Source organism: Ascaphus truei, chromosome 18 (assembly GCF_040206685.1).
Source record: "Ascaphus truei isolate aAscTru1 chromosome 18, aAscTru1.hap1, whole genome shotgun sequence".
Classification (NCBI taxonomy): Eukaryota; Metazoa; Chordata; class Amphibia; order Anura; family Ascaphidae; genus Ascaphus; species Ascaphus truei.
The window spans coordinates 12803632-12831610 of record NC_134500.1 but is presented as its reverse complement, the minus strand read 5'-3'; the positions used below and the strand labels follow the sequence as shown (position 1 = coordinate 12831610).

The window sequence follows — 27979 nt, the reverse complement described above, 5'->3', positions numbered from 1 at the left end:
GAAAAAGGGGAGAGGGGGCAGAGAGAGAGAAAAAGGGGAGAGGGGGGCAGAGAGAGGGGGACAGAGAGAGAAAAGGGGGAGAGGGGGGCAGACATAGAAAAAAAGGGGAGAGGGGGGCAGACAGAGAGAGAAAAGGGAGAGAGAGGGAGACAGAGAAAGAAAGGGGGAGAGAGAGAAAGGGAAGAGAGGGAGAAAGAGAAATAAAGCAGAGAGCGATGTGATGCAGAGGGGGAGGTGTGAAGAGCACGTGGGGCCGGTTTAAAGGTCCCGGGGAGAAGTGTTTCCTGGTCAGACTGCAGAGAGGGGAGTGTCTGAGATCCAGCGCCCGGGGGGGGGACAGGGAGGCACCCGGGGGTTACACACCCCCACCATGGAGTGCGAGCGCATGGACAGCCTGGAGGGCTGGGTGGCCGTGCGGACACACGTGTTCGAGGACCCGGACAAACCCAAGCTGGGCTTCCTGGTGGCCTGGAACCGGGTGGAGAACAAGTTCGCGGTGACCTGTCACAACCGGACCTTGCAGCGGAGGCGGAAGCAGGGGGAGGGAGAGCCCGGGAAGCAGGGGGAGGGAGAGCCCGGGAAGCAGGGGGAGGGAGAGCCCGGGGAGCAGGGGGGAGAGCCCGGGGAGCAGAGCAGCTGGGCCGGCCTGTACTCGGTACCGGACCTGCAGCACCTGCACCGGCAGTTCAGCTCGGTGAGCTCCCAGCTGGAGCCCTGCTTCCCCCCCGGCATGCCCTGCCCGCCCCCCGCCGGCTCCCTGTGGACGCTGCTGTTCCCCGGTGCCCGGTGCTGGGAGGAGGCCCCGGGGGTGGAGCTGGACTCGGTGTGCCGGGCGCTGGAGGGTTACCTGGGCACCGCGCTGGAGGTGTGCGGCCGGCGGATCCTGCTGGACGGCTTGTTCCCCCGGGAGCTGCCGCGGGACACCGACGAATACTTCGAAAACATGCACGAATTCCGCAGGAAGAGCCTGGAGGGGCAAGTGACCCGGGCCAAGGAGGCGCTGCGCCAGGTGCTAACACCGGGGGGAGAAGGGGAGGGGGGCAGGCAGGGGTTACTGTGCACCTCTTCTATAAACAAGTCACTTCCTCTGGTAGGGCACTTATTGATATTGCTGATCCATTCCTTATTATATCACTTCTATATTAATTATAAGGAATGTATAAGTAATAATGATATCCATGCCTTATACGTATCACTTCTATATTAGTATAATAAGGAATGTATAAGTACCGTATTTCCTCGATTTGTAAGACGCCATCAATTGTAAGACGCACCATTGATTTGGCCCTTACAATCGAACAAAATTTACTTTTTCACTTACCATGTTGCAGGAGATGTCCAATGTCAGCGGAGGATGAAGCGGACGGCGGCTGAAGAGGTCCCATGGTTGAAGATGGACAGCGGGCGGTAGTGCGGCGGCGGCAGGACAGGTCATAATAGCAGGAGAGCTGAGCAGGAGCAGAGCGGAATGGGGAAACGGCTTGGGAGGTTCACACAGTAACACCGGAAGTTGACCGGTGTCTGACTTCCGGTTACAGTGTGCACCTCCCAAGCCGTTCCCCTATGCCGCTCTGCTCCTGCTCAGCTCTCCTGCTATTACGATCTCTGCCACACTCCCGCCGCCTTTCCATATTCAACCATCTGCAGACGTGGGACCTCTCCTGCCGCCGCCACCCGCTTCATCCTCCGCTGACATGGGACCTCTCCTGAAACATGGTAAGTGAAAAGAGGGGGCTAGTACTGTAGACACGATTTGTTTATTTTTTTTAATACATCGGTTCTAAGACGCACCCCGATTTCAGACATGTGAAATCGGAAAAAAGATGCGTTTTCGAATCGAGGAAATAGGGTAATATCTATCACTTATAGATTACTTATAATAAGGAATGGATAAGTGATATATTAAGGAATGGATATCTTTATCACTTATATCACTGATTCCTTATATAATTATTGCTGATACATTCATTATTATATTTAATAGTATATAAGTGATATATAATAAGGAACGGATAAGTAATATGTAAGTAATAATAATATAAGCAATTTACATCAATTATTACATGTATTATCATTTTTACATATCACTTCTACATTACTTATTTCACTTATACATTACTTTATATTGTGTTATTTTTTTTGCACCGATTATCACTGATACATTATTATATTCACTTATTTTACATACGTTATATTGCATTCGTCTCTATTACTCAATAATAGTATTATTCATTTATATATTACTCGTATCAAATGTAGAATTAATATTCATTTACTATCAGCATTCCAAAGTTTTATATTTTTTCCAGGTGAAAAAGGATGCATTTACACTGCTGTATCAAGTCGCTTTTTATTTATTTGTATCGAGAGTCTGTTTATTTGGCTCCGAACTGCAGCTAAATTGGGGCAGTATACTGGTCATATTTCTAGGTTTGCTTTTTGCAGCTCTTTTTACATGGAATATTGTTACTATAAAAGTTTATGTAATACTGCTGCAAACACCTTGAGAAAGGAGACGTTCCCCCCGTTTGCATTTCGTTACCTTTCCCTAACTCCTTTTCGTGAGTTTACCTGGGTGGGGAAGCAGAAGCATAGCACGTTTCAGCTCCTGGGGTTCCCTGACCCCCGAGATACTTGCGCTATAAAGTATCGCTGGTACAAATAAAGATGGCAGCTTAAATCTTTCCACGATTACAAGGGCCAATAGGAGGCTGTGACATCATCCGTCGAGCCTTCCCATTGGCCCGCGTGGGAATTTAAAGACCAGGAAGTAACTGCGCTAAGGATCTCTGAAACCAGTTATCAGGGTGGCCCCGGGTATTGAAATTGACACGTTTTTTGGCTCCTGGGACCCCTTCCCGCCCTGGTAAAAAAAAAAATAAGGGGGGGTTTAAAGACCTCACCTGCTGGTAATTTATAGGTGTGGGAAATGCGCTCATTTATAATACTAAAGCATTTGCCCTTACCAATATAAAAATTTTTTTTAACTTTATTTGTTCTGTAACAGGTGGGATATGTCAATGTTCCAAATTGAATGTTGGGTGTACTAGCAGACCCCTAAATAAAGCAGTGCTATTAAAAATAAGTGTTTGTGAAACACTACAGCGCAACATTTTTATAGAACCGGAACATCCTGCCAATAACATTTTTATTGGAATATTATTTGTATGGCGCCAACATATTCCAACGTGCAGTACAATGTGGGAGGGAGGAGACAATAACATTGTATGTTAACTGAGACAATAAGACACTGATTTCACAAAGATAAGTGTTCCAGATAGAGGCGTTATGAGCAAAAGGTCCTTTCGGATGAAAAATAGAAATTAAATAGGAGGCGTGTTTTTTGTTTTTTTAAATAAAAGGTTGAAATGAATTCATATGAATACCCGTATTACAATAATCACAAGTGCCGGTGTTTTGCAATAGCTTTTATTGGAAGGGTTTACAAATGTTGATTTAGACGTTACCCTGGTAAAGACGCAGTGGCGGTGAAACCAGTTGGACAACAAGTATGTTGTATGTGGGGATTTTTTCACCAGTAGGAAATATAACTTTGGTACGTGTATGCGTGTGAAGATGAGCGCCCTGCTACCTCCAAAAAATGACGGCGGGATTTATTTCTAAGGATACACTTGTTGCTGTTAGAAAGGGTTGCACCTTTATAAAATATCACTCGGAATTGGTGGGGGCTCAGGCCTTGTGCAGCAATGTCAGTGTCCAATGACCAGCGTCCAGTGTCCAGTGACCGGGGTCAGCCCCAGAAACCGGAAAAACACCCGTGTGCTTTACACTGGCCTTGTCATTTAACCTTTTCACTGCCAGTGGGGCATGCAACACCTAGCCTTTGACCCCTTATCAACATCTCATCAAAGCGCAGGTCATCTGGGGACACAGTTTTCACTTGACCGGGGGTAATAAATGGCAAGAACGGTTAATTGCTTCAAAAATTGCACACTTTAGTTTTTTTTTTGTTTGTTTTTCCAGCACCGCCCTTTTGGTCACAAAGCGGGTTACCTGGGGGGGATGGACGAAAGATATCCCTGCTTCCGCACACTGATGGAGCCACCTGAAGCAGGGATATCCATAATGCCTGGCCTGTTGGTGGCCCCTGAGGACTGGAGTTAGCCAGCTCCCTGCTCTATGGAATCAATAACCATAGGTTCCTTTTAGAATGAGGAAATTAAAACACAACTCCTTATTTTATTTTTTTGGAAGGGAAAAACGCATCGTTTTAGGAAAATAATTGATTTTATTTCTTTTTTTTTTCCCCTTTAGATTATTCATCAACACAAAAATGCAGATAAAATGGTGTCTTTGCTGAAACTTTATGAGGAAGAAGACGAAACTTACATGGAATTAGTTACTGTGGCAACGCAATTCTACCAATACTTACTTCAGCCTTTCAGGGATATGAGGGAGCTGGCGGTATTATACAAGCTTGACATACTGGTTGGTACCGTTATTCTTTCCTTTCATTTTATATTTGAAGCTCTCGTATTGGAAATCCTCAAGGGCTTTATTCACAGGGTAGTTTAAGCCAATTATAGTCAAAATGATTTATGCTTCCAATTGTATCAGTCCAAATGCAGCTTGTGTATTTGGTGAATTTCAGAGCCGTCATGCAGTATTTTTCCTCTTTTATTTTTTATTATAATTATTATTATTATTGTCAGTTTAAAAAAAACAAAAAAAAACAAAACATGCACACCCTGAAAGTGGTTACTTTGTTTAAGTACAGAGGCGCACCCCACAATGAAGAACAAGCACGACCCTTGTTGAAAGTCTATATACTTGGTCTGTCTTCAGAATGTCCATGTGTTGTGCTTCTCTTAGGGTTCCCAAATGTTCCCCATTAAAGGGGCAGTCCTTCCTAGGACCAAACTGAACTAATTCCAATTTTCAGCATTTTCTATATCACCCAGACACATGTTATATAACTTGTCACGTATAGGTCACTTGATTCGTATCTTAATATTCACCAATAATATTGTTCACCAATTCACCTTTGCACTGATCTTTGAAAGCGCCGTTCCATACCACTTTTGGGTGTTTGAACTAATTCCAGTGACATGTTTTTAAGGGGGTTTCATCGGGGTCATTGACTATTATTTATTTTACCCAAATCTGACACCGAAAAGTATTTCAATTTATGTTTTAAAGTGAGACTTGGGTGAGGTTAGATTCCATCTGGCTGCTCCCCACTGTGTGATGTCACTGTGATCAGCGAGCGAGCGCGCGCTTGTGCAGCCAGAGTCCCCGCTCCCCACCTCCCCTTATCTGTATTAGTTCTCTGATAAGGACAGTGTGGGATAATGGGAAATAAAACACTTGATTGACAAACACGTCCCTATTCAGAGGCCAACTAAGTGGGACTGTCATGATTTTTTAGGATACTTTGTCCCAGCGTGAGCTAGTAGGAGCAGCAGAATTTCCTGAATCTGGGGACCGCAATGGATAACAATGCAGTGTTCTGTATTGCTGTCTCTCCCCAGTAACCTTCCCTGCAATGGTATCTGTTTGTGTCTAGTTCCTGTTGAATACCAGCTGCATGTATTTCTGCCTGGGTGAGGAGTCTTTTGTGGGGGAAGGGGGAGGGAGGGGTGATACTTTTGTATCTTTCCACTGCTATTGGTTGAAGCTCGTAACCTTCAGCTAATTAAAGCAGCTGGCAATTAATTGCCTACTTGTAAAACAAAAATAGGTCTGCATTTATTCAACTAGTTACAGATCATGTTACCCACTTTTTTTTTTATACAAATACATGTTCCATCAATAACTATTTGAATAATAGGTGATATTTGCATGTACAGTAGTAACCAGTACATGGGAAGGTCCCCCGAGAGGAAGCTCCTACATTTCCGCATTGAGTGAGGAATTAGTGTGTACTTGTTTTCATGTGCTAGATCAGGGGTGCGTGGGTTGGGGGGCGCAAGATATCGCAGGGTGGGCGCGGCGGTTACAGGTTCTCCCCCTAAGCATTTAAAATGTAATACTGGGGGACCGTGCGAGGCCTCTCTAACTTCACTTCCAGCAACGCGGCGTCAAATGACACTGCGGGGTCGCGTGACAGTCACGCTGCCATGGCAACATGATGTACCATTACCCAGCGGCGTCATTTAACGGCGGAGCCAAGGTAAAGGGAGGGCTGGGGGGGCGCAGAGGGAAAATGTGCGCCCCCCCTGTGCTAGATGTTGGCTCTGCTGCACAGAACCGATGAAATTCGGGACCTCAGCGCTTTCCTTTTTTGTTTCCGGTTAGAAATCCCTCGAAATGAACGAATTCGGCCCGAAAAGAATCGAGGAGCTGCGGAAGGAAGCGGATAAATGGAACGCCAGAGCCGACCAGGCCGTGTTCTCCATACAGGACGTGACGGTCAATTACTTCAAGGAGACTGCGAAAGCCTTGGCAGGTAGGGAACCGCAGGAAGCCGCGCAGGGTCCATCGGAACCGCTGACGCTACAAAGAAAACTGGCTTCTCCGGGCGCTACAAAGTAATTCACAACATGATCTGTGTCTTGGAAGTGATGCATAGAGATGGGCCAATTACTAGCCGGAGTTTGTTTTGGTCATGAATATGGCGGTTTTCCGCATTTTCGAATATCAGAAATTCGTTGGAGTTCGGGGGGGGGGAAAAAAAAGTAAATTTAAAAAAAATCAAATTTCGACTCCACCTAGTGATTAACGTACAATTGCGATGGGCCCTTTTTTTTGTTCTTTTGTGTTCCATTTCTATACAGTAAATTACTATACAGTAAATTACACGTCCTCCGTGTATTCATCTCGGGTCCATGAACATCGGGGTCAGTGTGGTGCTCACTATGCAGAGAGATACATTCAGCCATAGAAGCACAAGTTGCCAAGGAATAAGCAGGGTTGCGCTTACAGAGAAGGAACGGCTCAGTGAGTAAACGCACTGACCCTGGTAACGACTCTGAGTTTGAAGCAGGGGAACCTGGTTCAATTCCCGGTGTCGGCTCCTTGTGACCATGGGCAAGTTACTTTATCTCCCTGATTAACACAGATTGTAAGCTCTACGGGGCAGGGACTGTGTAGAAATTCTTATTTGCTGCGTACCGCGCGCTATACTGTATTTGTGACGCGCTTTGTGTCCCATTGGAAGAAAAGCGCTATATAAAATAGTTGTTCATTAACATTTTACCAGCATTGAAGACATTCAGGTTGAGTTGTAGATTGTGTGACTTAGGGTCATCTCCTTAAAGTTCTGAAGAAGGCTTTCTGTGTTCTGTCCGTGTATAAACGGCTCTGCAATGTTTGGTGTCATTTCTGTTCCAACAGCCATGCATAAACAAATGGAGCTGGATGCTAGGCGATTTGGACAAACCACATGGGCCACGGCTTTGCCCAGACTGGAGAAGCTAAAATCCATGTTGGCCAAAGAGACTCTTCAACACATGAGAACGAAAGAGCTGTGCTTGAAGCAGAAGAGGGCCGAGACCAAGAGAAACGTAAGGTCAATCCTAGGCACTGCGATGGATTCCTGTGCTATTAATCCTTTTCATATGTACTATTTGTGGATGGGAACTGTGACCTTTTAATTTGCTTGTATCCTACTGATCTACCATAATGCATACAACCAGCAGCATTTATTTTCGTGTGAAATGAGTCTTTATTTTTTTTAAACATGTATTTCTATTTTGTTGCACCAGATTGAAGCAGGGGGTCTCTCGAAGCTGAACCCAATTAATTTCAGCTCTGGTGACCCCACGCTTCCAGAGATACTTACCTCCGTATGGGGTGCCGGTAACAGCTCCGGCTGGGGTTTGAAGCTCCCGCGTCACGCTAGCCAATAGGAAGCCGAACCTGATGACGTCACGGCTGTCTATTGGCCCGCAGAGCGCGGGAGCTTTGAAAAGCGGCCATTACTTGATCCCCCACAATGTATGCGACAAAAAACCGAGAAGCCCAGAGCTACATCCAATATGACAAAAATACACCGTGAAATACCTATATATTCTCTTGAAAAAGGGTCATTTAGTTTAACCCTTTGGCCAAAGCGTCTTAAGCCTGCTAGCCATATCAAGGCATGACCGTTAACAGGTCCTAGCACTCCCTGAGTTAAAAATCTTATTTACCTCTATAATTAAAGGAAGAATAATCACATTGGATATGTCCCAACTCAGCAAAATGAAAATGACCTGCTATCTTGGTGAGGGGTGAGCGTAAACCCTGGAAGGGTCACCACAATGCCAGCTAACTGTGCCGGAGCGGCTACTGGCACCCTTTACGGACTCCGTTAGCAGGGGGTCCCCAGAACTGAAATTAATGGGGTTCAGCTCCGGATACCCCCTACTTCCATGCGGTGTAATACAGAAGCGCTTGGATTGTCTCTGTAATTGCTACAGGATAAATGAAGCCGGTCCATCGGCTCAGCATAGTCTCTTGGCTTTTGAGCTTCTGTTTATTTTCTGCAGTTTCCAATGTAATAACGCTGTACCCTTAGTCCACGGATATAGAAGGCGCGCGCGGCGGAGCGCATGGCGTCATGTCGGTCATCCGAGTGATTTGTGGCCCGTGAGCCACCGCGACGGGAAGGCGTGGCCGTGACGTCACGTGAGCGGTTCGCTCTCATTGGCTGAACCACGCACGTGACCCAGTCAAAATTATTTGTCTCAAATCGCAAGTGCCGTTGCGCGCTCTATGGCCTGCCTCTGGTACGGCCTTTTGCGCGCAGTCGCGGGGAGTATGGACGCGGCCTTGCACTAGGCATAGATGCACATTTGTGCTGCGAAGCGCGAGGAGACTGCTTCTCTCCGTGCATAAAACGGCTGTACTTTAAATCTCCAGATGAGGGACGTTACGGACACGGAGAAAGCCATGGTGGTGGTGGACGAGCTGGAGCTGCAGTACTACGAAACGCAGCGGGAACTGTACAATGTTCAGTTTGAAATACTCAAGTATGAGGAAATGCTGCTAATAACCGAGCTGAACACGCTGCGTCGACAAATTAAAGGTAAGAACGCAAGCTCTTCATGTGATGTTGGCACGTTTTTCTGTTTTCTGCCTCGGGCCTGCAATGCGCTCTGCACTGTACCCGCAGCGTCTGCACCACGTACAAAGTCCCACGTTTCCATCGGCTCTTTATTAATGCGCCATGTTCTGCCTAGGGTCATAGTACATGAATGGCAGGAAGGAGCAACAAATGAAGTCTTGTCGTTGGTGGCTTAAGTCTTTTTGAAGGTCTGAAAATTGCCATTTTTGTGTTCATCTAAAGAAAAGGTTTTCTTGCTGAGGACAAAAAAAAGTACAGTACAGGCATACCCCGCATGAACGTACACAATGGGTCCAGAGCATGTATGTAAAGCGAAAATGTACTTAAAGTGAAGCACTACCTTTTTCCCCACTTATCGATGCTTCGGTACAGGTAGGGAGCCGGTATTGCTGTTCAGGATGTGCTGATAGGCGCATGCGCGAGCTGCCGTTTGCCTATTGGGGGAGGGGAATCAGCGCTTCACTACTACGGCGGTCAGTAGGGCAGAATAAGTGTCTACTCGCGAAGTGAGTGTACGGACACAGGGGTATGGGGCTATTGAATATGTCCTTACTCGCGAGTGTACTTAAAGTGAGTGTCCTTAAACCGGGGTATACCTGTACCTCCAAATAGCCGTGTTACACACCTACCTGTGTTTCAAAAGAAGAAGTCTAATAAACGTGTGTGTGTGAGAAAACACACAAAGTTTCTTGCAAATGCACAATGTTTTGCTGACTTTGACAGATTGTGCATTTGTAAATCTCTTTGCTACTTTAAGCATATAAAAAAAACACTTCAGCATAGATAAACCAGCGGAAAAGAAGTCCTTAGCCGGACTTGGCCCTTTTCCCAGACAGAACGGTGCAAGTCTGGGATAGAAGCACAGCGCACAGGTAAGTGTCCCCATGTAACAGACCTGTTGGCAAGCTGCTCTCCCTCTCAGGGTTACATGACGTGCTTCTCTGATTCAGACAGGAACCCTGAGCAAGTGGGAGCTCTGGGTTCTTAAAGCCCCTTAACGAGGCAGCTGGGAGCTGGTAATTATCCCAGCCTTTCCTCAAGCTGGGATTAACCAGGTCACTGCTGGAATCTAGACCTATACATAGGTCTCCCAGGCATAGGGTGCATTCACCGTCACACACATTTACACATACATATGCATATATTTGTGCGCACACGTGTGTGCGTATATCTATATATCGTATACAGGGCTCGACAATTTACAACAAAAAAAACCCTCACTTTACCCGCTGGTGAGTCTTACCGGCAGCGGGGTGGTGCGGTGTCTCCCGCCATTCTCCTGCGTCTCCCCCTGCACCCCCCCGTGAAAATGTCTGCGCAGCGGCAAATGATGTCACGTTGCCATGACAATGTCGTGATGTCACGCTGCTTATCGTTGTCATCGCCGCGCAGCCATTTTCACGGAGTTACAGGGGGAGACGCAGGAGAATGCCGGGAGACGCCGCACCACCCCGCCGCCGGTAAGACTCGCAAGCGGGTATAAGGTGAGTGTGTGTGTGTGTGTGTGTGTGTGTGTGTTACTCTTTGCTTTCTTTTATAGCAGGGGCACTATACGGGAGATACTATAAATTGTTTGTTACACAATCCTTCCTCCCGTGGGGCAAATTATGACATTGAGACCCAATGCTCTAAAACCTTTTAGTTAGGCCTCGGTCCCGCTGCACTCGTTGGCGCGGGCGGCAATGTAGCGAGTTCCCCACCAGCAGGGGAATCCTCGCGAGCCGGTCCCGGTCCCCACTGGCGGCACAGCTGACTACACGCTGTCGCACGTCAGCCGCTGGAGACACCACAGAATGGTGTTTTCTAGCTTTGACGCGTGACGTGTGTGGCTGTGAGCCAATGGGGAGGGGAGGCTGCGGGAGGAGGAGAGGCTTCGGGGAGCGGGGAGGAGTGTGGAGTGAAAGCAGGTGAGTGCCTTTCTCTGTGTGTGTGTCTGTGTGTGTGCGTGCCTGTCTGTGTGTATATGTGTGTGCCTGAGTGCGTGAGTGCCTGCCAGTGTGTGTGCGCGCGTGTGTGTGTATGAGTGCGTGAGTGCCTGCCTGTGTGTGTGTGTGTGTGTGTATGTATGGATGAGTGCCTGCGTGTGTGTGTGTTTAATACTTACCGAAGCTCCAGCCCGAGTCCGTGGAGGGGGGGGGAGAGTAGCGGGTCCCTCCGCTCAAGCCACGCCCCCCCTCCCTGTCAAACCGCCCACCACCCGCCCGGCTCCCGCTCCCTACAGACCGCATATCGCGGTCTGTGTATCTCAGCGCACCGCCTGTCAGCAGTGCGGGTGCGCTGACTCTGGGAGCGGGGCCTTAGCCTTAGTGTTTACTAACACCTTTTTTTTTTTGGCTTAATTTTAATTATTTGTTAACCCCTAAATTTGATCCTATTGGACTTATTACTGTTATAACGCTTTTTGTTTGGATGTGGCCCTGCACTGTAATCGCCACACTCCCGTCAGTCAGACTTCTAGTGAGGTAAAGGTATATGGTGACACAACCTGCTCCCTGCCCTTGTTTTTAGACCATCAAGAAGAGGTTGTTTACTACGATACATTGGAAGACCCTCAGGAACTTCAGGCCAGTGAGCAGTCTCCTCACAACCTCGGCTCATCCGTCACGTCGCTCCACGGGAAGGCCCAGCAACTGGAGTCTAAACGAGGGGCTATCTGCACCAGACGAGCCTTACTGAGGAACAAAAAAGTAATTGGCGTTCTCTAAAACATTCAGTGGCGTATGTATGAAGCCGTACATTTGTAGCGTGGTTTAAAAATGTTCGCTGGTGTGTTTAAAGCACCCATCTTCTCCCCCCCCCCCATACCCAGGATGGGAATGGAGGGGCTCCCCAGAGCTGACGCGCGTTTTTCAGCTTCATGGACCCATTCCCCCAGTCGCCGAGATGCTTCCCGTTGAAGTTGCAGGGTATAAATCTCCCTCTAGGGGGAACCAATCTCTGGCCAATAGGAAGCCGCCACATCATTGGTTGCAGCTCCCTGTTCGGCGTGCCGTTTTAAGGCCTCTTTAGAAGCCAGGATGTAATACCGGTAACTTCACCGGTAAGTATCGGGGTTTTAGCAGGCGCTGAGATGCCAAATCTATGATTTTTAAAGCAACAATCCTCTCGTGAAGCTTGGGCCAGGTCCCCGGTGTCTGCTGCAGCGCGAGCTATGGCGGGCGCTGCAGGGACAAGAACTGCCCCTCAATGGGGCCGGGCCCACTACCTGTCACTGCCCACTACCTGTGACTGCCCACTACCTGTCACTGCCCACTACCTGTCACTGCCCGCTACCTGTCACTGCCCGCTACCTGTCACTGCCCGCTACCTGTCACTGCCCGCTACCTGTCACTGCCCACTACCTGTCACTGCCCACTACCTGTCACTGCCCACTACCTGTCACTGCCCACTACCTGCCACTGCCCACTACCTGTCACTGCCCACTACCTGCCACTGCCCACTACCTGTCACTGCCCACTACCTGCCACTGCCCACTACCTGTCACTGCCCACTACCTGCCACTGCCCACTACCTGCCACTGCCCACTACCTGTCACTGGCCACTACCTGTCACTGCCCACTACCTGTCACTGGCCACTACCTGTCACTGGCCACTACCTGTCACTGGCCACTACCTGCCACTGGCCACTACCTGCCACTGGCCACTACCTGCCACTGCCCACTACCTGTCACTGCCCACTACCTGTCACTGCCCACTACCTGTCTGAAGACCGGAAACCTGTGCTCAGGATTTGTGACAGTGCTACACTATGTAACCAGTTGTTATAGCACCAAAACAATGTATTCAGGGCCGCAGACAGATTTTCCCGGGGCCCTGGATTAGATTTACGACAGGCCTCCCTTCCCCCAATGTCGGCGGTCTTGCGAGCCCCCCCATTTCACACCTCACGAGGCCTCTCTTCCCCCCCCCCCCTCTTCCCATGTATTTCTTTCCCCTCCGTCTCACTCACCCCCTCCATCAATTATCCCACTCTCACTCAATCCTTTCCACCCCCCCACCTCACATGTTTTTCTCTCCACACTGCCTCACTCCCTCTTTTCCTCCCTCTCCCTCACTCTCTCTCCTCTCACTCCCTCCCCGACACACACAATCCCCCAGCCCCAAGTATGTATTAAATAAATAAAACCTCCCACAAATACATATAAACCCCAATACATAACACCCACCCCCCCCCCCCAAATAAATATAAATAAACACCCTCAAATACATATAACCCCCAGCCCCCCCAGCCCCACCAATACATGTATCTACCTTTTTGGGGATGTCCTCTGGCCAGGCCCGGTGGCTGCGGGGGGGCCCAGTGGCCGGTCCTTTCATTGCCGCCGGGCTGCAGCTGCAGGCCTCTCCCCCTCACTCTGTCCCGCACTGAGCGTCCGATGCTGGCGCGCGCCAACGTCATGGGCCCCGGTGCGAGCCAGCATCAGATTCTCAGCGTGGGAGGACCGGCCACCGAGCCCCCCGGCCCTGGACACTAGTCCCCTGCTCTCCCCACACCCTCCCTGTTGGCGGCCCTGAATGTATTGTATATTCTGGTCATTGGAGAATGTCGTGGTGGTACGTTTTTTTGACATCACTGTAGTAGAAGAAACTTCCATTGAAGCAGCAATCAAGGCTTTATTGTGTTGTGTTCTTGAATTTTTTTTATTACCGGATGGAAGTAGGGGGTTTCCGCAGCTGAGATGCGTTTTGTATCCCGTTGCTTCCTGAGATACTTAGCTCCCGTAGGGGGTGCTGGTATCTATTCAGCAAGGGAACTTGTGTGCCTAACGAAATGGCGGGGTTAAAAGTCCCGCCGACCAATAGGAGGCCGTGATGTCATCCGGCGCAGCTTCCTATCGGCTCGCATGACCGGGGAACAAACTTCAGAGATACCAGCACTCCTTACGGAGGTAACTATCTCTGGAAACAGGGGGTCCCCGGAGCTGAAATTAACGCAGTTTGGCTTCGGAGCCCCCTTGCTTCAATCTTGTAATAAAAAAAAATATGTTAAAAACAGTAGATAAAACCCGGATTGCTGTGTTCAACTCCCTGTTCTTTACAGGATCAGTGTGTGGAGACGCAGGAAGTCAAATTAAAGCAATTCCAAGAGACTGAGACGCGCCTTCATCAGCATCATTCTATACAGATGGTGAGTGCCGTAGCTATGAATAGTTTGCCGTCTCCACCTGCAGTAACCCCTCCTCTATAGGAAGAGGCTTCTGTAGAGTTTGAAGGGGTTGTGTGGGAGACCGTCAAACAGTGTTCTTTGTATTACAACAGAAACGGGAAAAGCATAAAGAGGAGGCGAAAAAGAAAAAAGAATGGGTGGATCAGGAACGTCAGAAGGCCCTACACCGATTAAAAACCTTTAAAGATGTGAGTGTTGCACCATTGTATTCGCCTTGTGCTGTATTATAAAAAAAACACACACACCGTTGATGAAACAGAATAAATGTTGATTTGGGAGGGGAATGTAATGGTTCGGGTCAGAAATGCTGCATGGAAACCTGTTTCTCGTCCTTTAGAAAAGTCAGCCAGGGTTTGTGCTGAAAACCTCTCGATTACAGCCTCGTAGTGCAAGACCACCGCTGTCTGCCCAGTCTTCCAATACGCAGGACGGAAGAAGCCGGAGTATGAAAGCTTTTGATGGCGCAAAGCGCAGCAGTGGCAGAGACATCCCTGTACAGATCTTTGTCCCACAGACGGGCCCTAAACTGGGAAGTGACAATGATGGACCACCCCAACCAGCACTGCACTTTCCTCCACCACCTGCTGCTCCTCCTCCTCCACCACCTCCTCCACCACCACCACCCCCTGCTCCTCGCTTGACAGTACCTTTCCGTCCACCTTGCCAAGAACAGACTTTAATACACCAAGAACCTCAAATGTTGAGATGTGGAGGATCGACACAGGATACTTCTTCAAAGCAGTATGCAGGTAAGAGACTTGGCTATAAAAAGGACCCGGCGTAGATCTTTCACATTTCCCCCCGATCTCCTCTTCTTGTGCCCAACAACATTAGAGACAAACGGAAATCTATTTAATTAGGTTAGTCACAGTGGTCTATGTTCACTAAACGATGCTATGCTTTAGCACGCCCTAGCTGCCATTGAAATGAATGGGAGTTAAGACGGGCTAAAGCTGAGCACCCTACAGTGAGTCTGCACCAATCTATCCTGGTGTTAGGGGAGGCGGCTCTGTGAAGGGTGAGGGACCTGAAATGAACACCTCCCAGCATTGCACTTCTCTGCAGATGTGTTGTTTTTAAAGATGTGTCAATGTAAACAAGAGTTGTTCTCCAAATTCACCTCAATGCGATATTGACAAGTCTCTCAACGTTTTTGGTTCAGCACAGTGACCTTTCTCAAGGTCATTGTGCGGAACCGAAACGTTGGAGGTTTGAATAAAGCCGATACCGCATTTAAGTGAATTTTGGAGCACTAATCTCGTTTTTATTGGGCGATCTTGGGACACTTCCCTTTGAGCTTGCGTGTACTGACTAATCTGTGTGGTTGATTTGAAGTGCTGGTTGTTTAAAGTGTGTGCAGTTAGAACCAGAAGGAAAGGGAAGTACTGGGTATACTAGCAGGGGTGGCTGTTTTTTTGGGGAGTGTGCAGTGGGTTAATCTATTTTTAAAGTGTGCTGTAATTTTAAACCTGTAACTTTTTCCCCCCCCTTTCTCCTGGCTGAGGCAGAGTGGGTGTGGTTGGTTAATTGGCTGGCCTAACACACCTGCAGTGGGTGGGGTTAGTTAATCGATACCCTAACACAGCGGTGCGCAAAGTGGGGGGCGCGACCCCCAGGGGGGGCGGGAGATTGTGCTGGGGGGGCCGCGGGCAGTTGCAGAGGCCCCGCGCTCTTCCCCCAGGCATTTAAATTAAATGCCGGGGGATCGCGTGAGGCCCCTGCAACTGTTTACTTACCGGGATTCAGCCGCCTGTGTTGCGTCGCCATGGCAACGCGGCGTCAATAGACGCCGCGGCACCATGTGACCTGACGTCACACGCCCACGCAGCGTCATCTGACGCGGCTGAAGGAAGGCAGGGGGCGCGAGAGCCGGGGGCAGAGAGACAGGGGGGCGCAGCACAAAAAGTTTGTGCTTCCCTGCCCTAACACACCTGGTGGGTGTCCCTATTTAATCAGAGGCTTCTAACGAATCCTGAGCTTGCATGTACTGACTAATCTGTGTGGTTGATTTGACGTGCTGGTTGTTTTAAGTGTGTGCAGTTAGAACCAGAAGCAGTTTGAACAAGGAAGTGGTTAAACAGTATATTGAAGTACAGTTTATTGTTAGTACTTATAAACTTCATAGTTGCTAGAATGAGTAGGATTGAAAATGCCACTCAAAGCACATCTTGCCACATGTATGTGCACTTGGAGCAGCTGTTCCAAGGGGCATACCGCTGTGATAGGTGTGAGCGGGTGGTCTCTTTAGAATCAGAGATTGCTGATCTGAAGAGGCAACTTGCAATATTGAGGGACATTGGCAATCTTGAAAGGGAATTAGAGCTCATTGAGCAGGCCCTTGCTTCGACTAGTGGTGCAGATGGTGGTGCTGTTAGTGAGGAGCAGGTAGGTAGCTGGGTGACAGTTAGAAGTGGAAGCAGGGGTAATAGGGAGAGGCAGGTCGTTTCTGAGCTGACACATCCCAATAGATTTGCCATGTTGAGTGAAGATATTGGGAATGTTGGGGCAGAAATGGCAAGGCTGGGGGAGACTAATTCCTCTAGTAGCCAGGGGAATAGTTCCTCCAGCACAGTGGGGACTCAGGATGCTCAGATACAAAGAAAGATTGTGGTGGTAGGGGACTCCATTATTATCAAGGTAGATGGGGCAATCTGTTGCCGGGACCGCATGAACCAAAAAGTTTGTTGTCTCCCGGGTGCTCGGGTTCGGCACATTGCGGATCGGGTAGACAGATTGTTGGGGGGGGGCTGGGATTGACCGGCGGTCTTGGTCCACGTTGGCACCAATGACAAAGTTTTAGCGAAAGATGGAGGGTCCTAAAAAATTATTACAGGGATCTAGGCCAAAAGCTTAAGGCAAGGACCTCCAAGGTAGTATTTTCTGAAATACTACCAGTGCCATGCGCTACCGCAGGGAAACAGTCAGAGATCAGGGAGGTTAATGCATGGCTAAGAAAGTGGTGCAGGAAGGAGGGGTTTGGGTTTTTAGAGCACTGGGACTCCTTTTCTGAGAGGTGCCATCTATATTCTAGGGACGGATTGCACCTCAATGAAGAGGGATCTTCTGTGCTAGGGGGGAGAATGCTAAAAAGGTTGGAGATTTTAAACTAGGAAGGAGGGGGGAGGGGAGAAACAGATAATGAACTAAATGGAATAGATGAGGATACAAGGTGGTATGGAGGTAGAATGGGGGCAAGTGCAAGTTTGACAAGCAGTGAGACACCCATAGTAAATACAGATAATACTAGAAAACTTCTAAAGACTAAACTAAGTGGGAGCAGAAAGGAAGGAGCAGATAAGATAATAGTACAGGCTGAAAAAAAACCTAAATGCATGCTTGCTAATGCAAGAAGCCTGACAGATAAAATGGGGGAGCTTGAATTAATAGCTGCAAGGGAGCAGTATGATATCATAGGCATTACTGAAACATGGTTGAATGAAACTCATGACTGGACAGTTAATTTAGAGGGTTATTCTCTTTTTTCGGAAGGATCGAACGAATAGAAGGGGAGGTGGAGTATGTTTATATGTTAAACCGGATCTAAAACCTATTATAAGGGATGATGTCTATGACTGGAATGATGAAAATGTAGAGACTTTGTGGATAGAAATTAGCAGTGGAGATAAAAGTATAAAGAAAATGTTTGTGGGAATATGCTATAAACCACCAAATATCTGTGAGATTGAGGAAACTAAAGTACTTTTGCAAATGGAGAAGGTATCAAAACTGGGTCATGTTTGCATAATGGGGGATTTTAATTATCCAGACATAGACTGGGGCAATGAGATTAGCATTACAACAAAAGGAAACAGGTTTTTGGAGGTGCTTAAAGACAATTATATGACCCAAATTATTGAGGAACCAACCAGGAGAGGGGCAGTTCTGGATTTGGTCATATCAAACAATGTAGAAGTAATAACAAATATTCAAGTACTGGAACATTTGGGTAACAGTGATCATAACCTGGTCTCATTTGAAATAAATTATCAAAAAACAGATTACTTGGGTTCAACAAAGACCTTAAACTTTAGAAAGGCAGATTTTAATAAACTGAGGTCTAATCTAGTAGTAATACAATGGGATGATGTTTTTGCAGGGAAAAATGTAGAAGATAATTGGGCAGTCTTTAAAACATTGTTAGAAAAGCACACTTATCAGTGTATACCCTTGGGTAATAAGTATAAAAGCAATAAGTCAAAACGTTTGGCGTTTAGATTCTTTAAGTCAGAAGGGACAGAAACATCTTATCAGAATTATAAGGAATGTAACAAAAATTGCAAAAGGGCAATCAAATTAGCAAAATGGATAATGAAAAAAGGATTGCAATAGAAAGTAAGGTCAACCCTAAAAAGTTCTTTAAGTACCTTTAATAACAAAAAAATGAGAAAAGAAAATATAGGACCTTTTCAGTGTGAGATGGGTAGGCAGATTATTGGAGATAAGGAAAAAGCTGATGTATTAAACAAATTCTTTGCCTCTGTGTTTACCAGGGAAGAATCAAGTTCAATAGTAGTGCCGCAGGAGGAAGCCACAACCTCCATATTAATGAACAATTGGTTAACTGAGGAAAAAGTTCATAAGCGACTTGATAAAATTAAAGTAAATAAGGCACCTGGCCCTGATGGCATACATCCAAGAGTTCTCAAGGAGTTAAGCTCAGTAATAGCAAAACCATTATATTTAATATTCAAGGACTCCATTTCCACAGGATCAGTACCACAAGATTGGCGTAAAGCAGATGTGGTGCCTATATTTAAAAAGAGAGCTAGATCACACCCGGGGAATTACAGACCTGTAAGCCTGACTTCAATAGTAGGGAAACTACTTGAAGGTTTAATACGGGATAATATTCAGGAATACATAATGGAAAACAAAATTATTAGTAATAGTCAGCATGGATTTATGAAGGATAGATCTTGCCAAACTAACCTTATTTGTTTCTTTGAGGAGGTAAGTAGGATTTAGACCAGGGTAATGCAGTTGATGTGGTCTACTTAGATTTTGCAAAGGCTTTTGATACGGTTTCACACGAGGTTGGTGTACAAAATAAAGAAAATTGGACTCAGTAATAATATATGCACCTGGATTGAAAACTGGTTAAAGGACAGACAACAGAGGGTTGTCATAAATGGAACTTTTTCAGGTTGGGCTAAAGTCGTGAGTGGAGTACCTCAGGGATCGGTACTGGGACCCCTACTTTTTAACTTGTTTATTAATGACCTTGAGGTTGGGATCGAGAGCAAAGTCTCCATCTTTGCTAATGATACTAAATTGTATAAGGTAATAGAATCAGAGCAGGATGTAATTTCTCTTCAGAAGGACTTGGAGAGACTGGAAACGTGGGCAGGTAAATGGCAGATGAGGTTTAATACAGATAAATGTAAGGTTATGCATTTGGGATACAAGAATAAAAAGGCGACTTACAAATTAAATGGAGATATATTGGGGGAATCCTTGATGGAGAAGGATTTAGGAGTGCTTGTAGACAGCAGGCTTAGCAATAGTGCCCAATGTCATGCAGTAGCTGCAAAGGCAAACAAGATCTTATCTTGCATCAAAGGGGCAATGGATGGAAGGGAAGTAAACATAATTATGCCCCTTTACAAAGCACTAGTAAGACCACACCTTGAATATGGAGTACAATTTTGGGCACCAATCCTAAGAAAAGACATGGAACTAGAGAGGGTGCAGAGAAGAGCCACCAAATTAATAAAGGGGATGGAAATTCTAATTTAAGAGGAGAGGCTAGCTAAATTAGATTTATTTACATTAGAAAAGAGGTGTCTAAGAGGGGATATGATAACTATATACAAATATATTCAGGGACAATACAAGGAGCTTTCAAAATAACTATTCATCCCAAGGGCAGTACAAAGGACTCGGGCCATCCCTTAAAGTTGGAGGAAAGGAAATTTCACCAGCAACAAAGGAAAGGGTTCTTTACAGTTAGGGCAGTTAAAATGTGGAATTCATTACCCATGGAGACTGTGATGGCAGATACAATAGATTTGTTCAAAAAAAGGTTGGACATCTTTTTAGATGGGAAAAGTATACAGGGATATACCAAATAAGTATACATGGGAAGGATGTTGATCCAGGGATTAATCTGATTGCCAATTCTTGGAGTCAGGAAGGAATTAATTTTTCCCCTTAATGGGTTTTTTTGTTTGCCTTCCTCTGGATTAATAAGTAAGTATAGATATAGGATAAAGTATCTGTTGTCTAAATTTAGCATAGGTTGAAGTTGATGGACCTACGTCTTTTTTTTCAACCTCATCAACTATGTAACTATGAGCCCATCACCCGCAAATATTTTCACTCTATTTACAGAGTGCAATTTAATTTTTCCTTTGAGAATGTTAGATGTGTAAACAGATCATCATCACCATCATCATCATCATCATCATCATCATGTACTATACAATGGTCATTTAGGAGGGTGTGACTTTATAAGGAAGGTGGCAGTGGGCATTTAGGAGGGTGTGACTTTATAAGGAAGGTGGCAATGGGCAGTTAGGAGGGGCGTGACTTTATAAGGTAGGTGGCAATGGGCATTTAGGAGGGGCGTGACTTTATAAGGTAGGTGGCAATGGGCATTTAGGAGGGGCGTGACTTTATAAGGTAGGTGGCAATGGGCATTTAGGAGGGGCGTGACTTTAAGGAAGGTGGCAATGGGCAGTTCCATTAAACACATTGATCTTCTTGTAGGGTCAATGGAAGAGGTGTTGGCTTCGTTGAAGCGAGGGGAAAATCTGCGCAGAGTGGAAAAGCCGCACACATCTGACAGAGGCGGCGACGTCCGAGACAACATAATGGCCGCCATTCGGCAAGGCGTGAAACTGAAGAAGGTTCAAAGAGAGCCCGTCAGTAGGGAAACGGAGGGTGAACTCCAGAAAAGTATCAAGGCGGCCATGCAGAGAATGAAAAACGTATCGGCAGACTCGGACGATGAGGAATATATCAGTGGAGAATGGGACACCTAAAAATTAATCTCGTAATTAATTAATGATCTACGAGATTCTTCCAATTACAGGTAGTCCTCGTTATCACTATCCAACGCTACGTCCAGAACGGATTCCGTTGGATAACCGAGGACTGCCTGTACTAATCTTCACATAACACTATGAGCAGATTTCAGTGGCTTGCTCATCCTATTTTTACGATGTATTTTACAATATATTCCTTTGCACTGTTTTATTTTATTTATTTTTTTAGTTATATTTTTGTTCTTGTTCCAGCGCTAGCAATACTGCGTTTTTATCTATTATAATCGAAGAAATGGACAGCTGGTTTGGATTTTTTTTGGACATAATTTCCTCATTATATATAAATACTCTGAAACCTTCACCTGATTTTAACAATTAATTTTATTATTGTGTATTCGAATAAAGTGGAAAATCACGACGGAACCTCCAATATTCCCACTGCCGATCAGGCCTCGCGACAGATATGGCGCCCGTTCGGCAGTGAAGATGTAAGCAGTCTAAACAATATTCTACGTGTGCTGAGTTTTTTTTTTAATCCGTTCTGTAGTATTAGATAACTTTTACATTATTTTTTTTTTTTTAATTTAACTCTTAGTGCCATTTTAATGAGATTTAATATACTGAGCATCCTGTGATTTCTATAGCAGGCTTCAGCCCACCTCCCCAGCAGTGCAAGATCTTTGTAACACTTTCCTGTTTGTGATAACTTGTTGCCAATATTCCCAGCAGTTTGAGCTGCAAACTGTAACACTAGATAATGTTACCTTAGCAGCTACAATATATTCTTGTATTGCTGAGTGTCACTGAATGAAAGATTGGTTGAAACTGAAAGGCGGCCATTATTCTTATCGGTCACGAGAGAACGAATTGATTGGCAGCTTAGGCAATTAGTTTTCAATAAAGGTAAACAAAGGCTGCATATATTAAAGCAAATTAAAAAAAATATATATGTATATTCTCCATCGGTGTATATTCTCTGCTGGCATTGCCTGTTTTTAAAGCAGCAGTCCAAGCTGCGATTTATTTTTTTCCCCCCTTTTAATATGTGCATCAATACAATCCACACTAAGTAATTAGCTAAGTTGCAGATGAATCGAGGGTTCACTAAAGGACTGTAGTATTCTGTAGAGTAAGGGGATGTGACTTTGTAAATGGTTGCTTTAGAAGCAAAAAAAACTTGTTACATTGTAATACATAAAAAATGTCATTAAGAGTTGTTGGGGAAAAAAAACAAGTATTTTCTCACAGTACAGAACTTTTTTATTTATTTTTTTTAAATCACACACTTAGGATATTGTTTGGATTGCAGCTTTGAAGTGACTGACCTACTGAACTTTTGGAAATTGCAGAAAGTTAAAGCGCTGAGCCAAGTAACCGGTCCCTTGAACATTTTGACATCTGGGCATATTTACTAAGCAGTCTTCTGCTATAACCCTCCTTCCAGCACTGGAAAGCCCTATTCACGTTACATTTTTACTAAATAATAGTGCTTTCGGGGTGGATCGGTAGAAGATGCGTCATGAAGGATAATCACGTTTGGTTGTTTAGCGACGTAGTTCCGTCAATGTGTTTCTCAAAATGGAGCGAACTAGTTGTGCGTGGAAGGGAATGTTTTGGGATGACCCGGAGGGAGCGCTTGTGTTACAATGTGAGGTTTTCTGTGGTCTTCTCAACCTTCAGTCCTTTCCTGTAACTCAGGACTATTTCTTAACCAGAGAAGGATTCGGGGGGTGTGTGTGGTTTGATACAAGCTGTGGCGAGCCGCCGTACCTTGTTACTTATGCCAAGAACTGGCACAACTGTAGACACCAAACATTGAGTTATGTTCTGTGATCACCAGGTTTAAGATGCATAGGGTCAGCCCACCCAACATAGTAACTTTTATACTATGTGTCGCAGGATAAGTGAAGCTGGTGCTTTATAACTTCACTCCCACAAGGACCTGCAACGCCTCGCCAAGTAATGTATTTCAGGCTCCAAGGCCGGAAAACTGCTCAATGGTGAGATTTAGATTTTTAATTCGACTTTTTCAGGATATGCAGAATAATTGTGACTCTAACACTGGCTTTGTAAATATGTTTCATTTGTATGCCTAATACGGGTTTCAATCATCGAGCAATTTGATAGAGATTATTGACGCCTATCATTTCTACTTTCAAATTCTCCAAGGGGTAAACGCTATATTGTCCAAAATGGTCGTTCAGGCCCATTGAAGTCAATAGGCTTTTTTTTTGGACATAAACACCCCAAACGGCCGCACTGAATTATATAGAGTTTACGCCCCAAGTATCTTCCTTTTATACCTTTCCAATGAGTGCCAATCTGTTCATTCAAATAAATAGTTTGTAGTTGTTAAATGATGTGTGTGCGTTCTATATACCGCGGCCCATGAACGCATTCCAGACTATCATTATTGTTTGGTCCTGGCTTTGCCTTCCCAATGATAAGCATTCTGGGAAATGCAATCCAGCCTAACTTTCGCATGAAAAACTGAACTGCAGATACCATCATAAAAATTGGAATTATTTTATGGGTATGTGGTAACTGATCTCCTGAGGTTGTGTCAGCGTTTCCTAACCCCATTTCAGCCAGGTAAAAGCTTTTGGACTACCCAATAAATTGGCAAACGCACGAATTCACTTTTATTTGCACAGGAATTGAATATTGGTTGGTGATGCCCAATCTGGAATTAGGTTCCACATCAAAGCACTCGCCTCATTTGCAATATTTTATTAGATCTATTTTATAGTTCTATTTGAAACGGCAATAAAGCGAAATAACTTTTAACATTTTGTCATTGAGTGTTTATAATTTAGTAGGCCTCCGTGTTAGAATGGATTCGAGGCAAAAGGTGGCACTGTGTGCTCATTTGCAGGTCATTACCCAGAATCCCTGGCTGCAGTGGAAGCATTGTATGCTAAGAGATAATAGGAGAAAAGCCAGGGCTGCAGACCTGTCTGAGACGCGTGAATGCGCTCCAGTGGCGTAACTTCGCCTCAAGGGCCCCCCCGGGTGACGTCATGTCGTTGCTGTGTCACATGATTACATGGAGGAGGGCTGCAGTTACAGAGGCTCTGTCTTTACCCCGGCAATCCATGTCATTGCTGTGGGAAAGGGGGCCGGGGCCTCTGTAACTGCTTGGAGGGGGGGGTCATCAAGGGTCCGGAGAGAGTGTTCCGACTCCCTTTGAGCCACTGAGCTGGGGCCCCCGCGTAGTGCCTGGGTATTACAGGCGGTAATTACCCCACTGATGTGCTCACAAGTGGTATTTTTACCCCTGAAAGCCAGTATGAAAACCAATGCTTAATACTCACAAAAAGACTTTGCGCAGTAATGTGAGCGAGATGAAAGGGAAAAGCAAATCTATCTCCTAAGTGGTGTTTTGATTAGGGGAGATATTAGAGCCTGGATCCATTCCCAGATATATTACTGTATGGGGCCAAATATGCCTTAAAGTTTATCTGATGGTAACGTACCTCCTCCAGTGCATGAAGAAATCAGATAAAGGACCTCAGTATGTTCTGTATCTATAATCTCACTAGTTAGTCATGATAAATTAGTATCCACTATTTGTTGTGTGTTGGTGACAAAGGACAATAGTTCACTGACTATATTAAAGCAGCAAAACGGGAAAAATGTTGTTTGAAAAAAAAAAAAAATATATATATCAGTTCTGTAGTATTAGATAATACTGAATGCATTTTTTTTTATCTTTGTAAACTCCTATTGCCATTTTTAATGGGGGTTTATTTTTTTTTCTTTGACTCTAAATGGTTGCTGTAGCAACCAAAGGATAAAGTCACATCCACTTCCTGTGAAGCAAGCTGACACACCCCTTTTTTGAGCTCTGCCATTTGGCAACAAAGTATCACAAACAGATCTGTTGCTGTGTTCCAAATAGCAGACTGTCTATTAGTCTGAAAGCTGTAACGATAATGTGTTACACTTATGTAACATTATATTACTATCGGCTGCTGCATGTCAGACTGCAGCACAAAATTAGAAGGCAGCCATTATGTTAGGCACACAATCGGCATTCGCACAGATGTATAACAGGAGCACCAAACGATTGCCAGCTTAGATAAGAATGCAGAATTATACAGTGTCGCGTGCTTTCCATTCCTGGTATAAATGATGCATGTTCTTTTGCAAAGTTAGCCGGAACCTGCTTTGATTTTGCCGGGTCTCGCGCTGTAATTATCTCACAAGAGAATGTTCTTAACAAGATCTCTGCATTGTAATTAAGGGGCCGTTTGGAACAGCAGGGACCCTACCTCTTCCAATTTGGCTGCAGGGTTCAGAGGAAGGAACTCCAGCTAAGAACCAGAACACATCTCACTTAGTTTTAATGGAAGCAATTCAGCACTAGAACAACAGTGGCATTGGAGAGGAAGGGAATCAGAAATGATGGGGTAGCAATCCGGATCCCGTGCGTAGGCTTGGGGGTTGGGGGGGGGAGAAGGTCATGATGCGATTACAATGCCTCGCTGGTCCCATTGTGCAAATGTATGTTCGGCCGAGGATGATTGAGGAACACAGAGTGTAAGGCAGGGGCGGCCAACTCCAGTCCTCAAGGGCCACCAACAGGACAGGTATTGGGGATATCCCTGCTTCAGCACAGGTGGCTCAATCAGTGGCTCAGCCGAAGATTGAGCCACCTGTGCTGAAGGTGGGACTGATTTAGCCACCTGTGCTGAAGCAGGGATATCCTGAAAACCTGAACTGTCCAGTGTAGGGGGGTATTGAGGACTGGAGTTGGCCACCAGGTAACACCTGTATGGAACGCACTATGCCCCATTATTTACAGAGCAGTAATCCATGCTTTTTCTGTTCTGAAGAGTAGAACCCGTGTGTGTGTGTGTGTGTGTGTGTGTATTGTAATATACACCACCAAAAATCCAAGGCCCAGTGAAGGAGACGCCGCACTGGTGGTAATGCCACAAAATGTATTTCATACATGGCTACAAAAACACTGGACTTTTTGGCTAACACAAACCCCCTTTATCAGTGAGGTGCACGATGAAGTGGCCTCATGTTGGCTCCTAAACGTTGGACTTTTTGTATATGTATTAAACCATTTTTTTTCTGTGTGTTGCTAAGCTCTCCTGCGCCCTCGGCCTTCCCGTTCTAACAAGGCAGCAGGCCCCGAGTTCTTTTATAGTTCCTAAGTGGATGGTTGAGGCTGTACCATCTCTTACACCAGGGGGGCTCAACTCCAGTCCTCAAGCTCCCCCAAAAGGTCAGGTTTTTAGGATATCTCTGCTTCAGCACAGGCGGCTCAATCAGAGGCTTCTGTGCTGAAGCTGGGACTGATTGAGCCACCGGTACAGAATGGGTATCAAAGGTGCTGGAGAGAGGAAAACACTTGCATACGAACGCACCAGTAACTGCTTCCACTTTGGCGATTTTTAGTAAACCACACTATGGTTTTTTGTAATAAAGACAGATTTGGTGACGTGGGTTTGGGCGTCGAGCGCTGGAATCCGAATTGGTTCCAAAAATGTGAACAATAAAAGACTGTTTCCAAAAATGTCAGATTTCAACAGAATTTTCCACATCTTCAGCTTTCAAATTAATTCACATCAGTAATAATTACTCAACAGTAACTAAGATAACTGAAAATGATACAGACTTTATAGCTATGCAAATAGAATGCCTTTAATTAAGTATCCGTAAAACACACACATCTGCCTCTTGCATACAGTACTCAATGCTGTAACGATCAGTTTTACTGAGAGCGTTTATTACTTTCAATGCGACAACTTCTAACCGGAGCACACCCAGTGTCGGCTAGTACCTTGAACTGGGCTCAGAATTAAAATACAAATAGTATACCTAGTGGCCACAAAAATCCTTCAGTTCTTGAGTCCAATAAATGTTTTGGTACCTTCAGGTATTTCTGCACAGTACAGCTCAACCCCGTTATAACGCGATCCGTTACAACGCGAATCCGCTTATAACGCGATGCAAGCGCGGCTCCCAATTTTCGTATTTATGAATACTTTACAACACGATTATTTGTGTCTTAAATACTTTATTGTACAATGCATACATTACTTCTTACGCGATCTGCTTATAGCGCGATGTGATTCTTTGGACCCCAAGCACAGCGTTATAAGAGGGTTGAGCTGGACTTTGTTACCCAGACGCCACAACGCGCAAATCCTCCTGGCGTAGTTGCAGTCGAGAGGAGAAGTACTGATTCCAACTGGGCTCCAGAGCGAGTCTTCACAGCTCCTCACTGCAGTCTTCTTCTGCAGACTGACCTCTTTCCTGTCCCACCTGGTGCTCGGGGGAAGGACAAACAAGCTGTGCTTTCCGTTGGTTCTTGCTCGCAATGGCTGCTTCCATAACTACAAAGTGTGGGCAGATCAGAAGACAACCCCTGCGGACTTTATTCAGTCAAGTGCAATATAGCCGTACGGGAAGTCCCAATGAATGCTTTCCTCGTATGTCTGTCGGTTTGTTTTTTTTAATACATTTTGATATATTTTGTTTCTCTTCCCTCTGAGCTTCACGCCCAAATTCACCGTCTCACAGTGCGACGCCCATACGGTCTTATTCTATTCTAGTTCATACAGAATAGAACTGATATATATATATATATCCAAAGTGCGGAGCTGGGAATAATATACGGCGCATGGGTTTGCGCTGGAAGTGAACTGTATTGGAGCTCTTACTGTTACCGGTGAATATCTTACAAGTGACGACATCTTATAGTGCCTGGCGACGGCGACGCGACGTTGCGCCAAAACAAATACATTGAATCCATCACATGCGCTTATAGTAGGCGCCACGGTGACGGAGCGATGTAGT

General features: G+C 45.7%; 1 protein-coding gene across 3 annotated transcripts; it reads left to right on the top strand.

Moving 5' to 3' along the window:
- The first annotated feature begins 130 nt into the window (after positions 1-130).
- WHAMM (WASP homolog associated with actin, golgi membranes and microtubules) lies at positions 131-23950 on the top strand. Of its 3 annotated transcripts, none has more exons than XM_075575581.1 (10): positions 131-1009; positions 4276-4449; positions 6259-6409; positions 7297-7466; positions 8806-8971; positions 11519-11697; positions 14052-14138; positions 14270-14365; positions 14557-14926; positions 20886-23950. In XM_075575581.1, exons 1-10 carry the CDS (start codon positions 371-373, stop codon positions 21158-21160), a joined length of 2307 nt encoding a protein of 768 aa, XP_075431696.1. In that variant the 5' UTR covers positions 131-370; the 3' UTR covers positions 21161-23950. The 3 variants fall into 3 exon arrangements, with proteins under 3 accessions (XP_075431696.1, XP_075431697.1, XP_075431695.1); XM_075575580.1 differs by having other exon boundaries at positions 132-1009; positions 14515-14926; XM_075575582.1 differs by lacking the exon at positions 4276-4449 and having other exon boundaries at positions 14515-14926.
- Positions 23951-27979: the final 4029 nt, after the last annotated feature.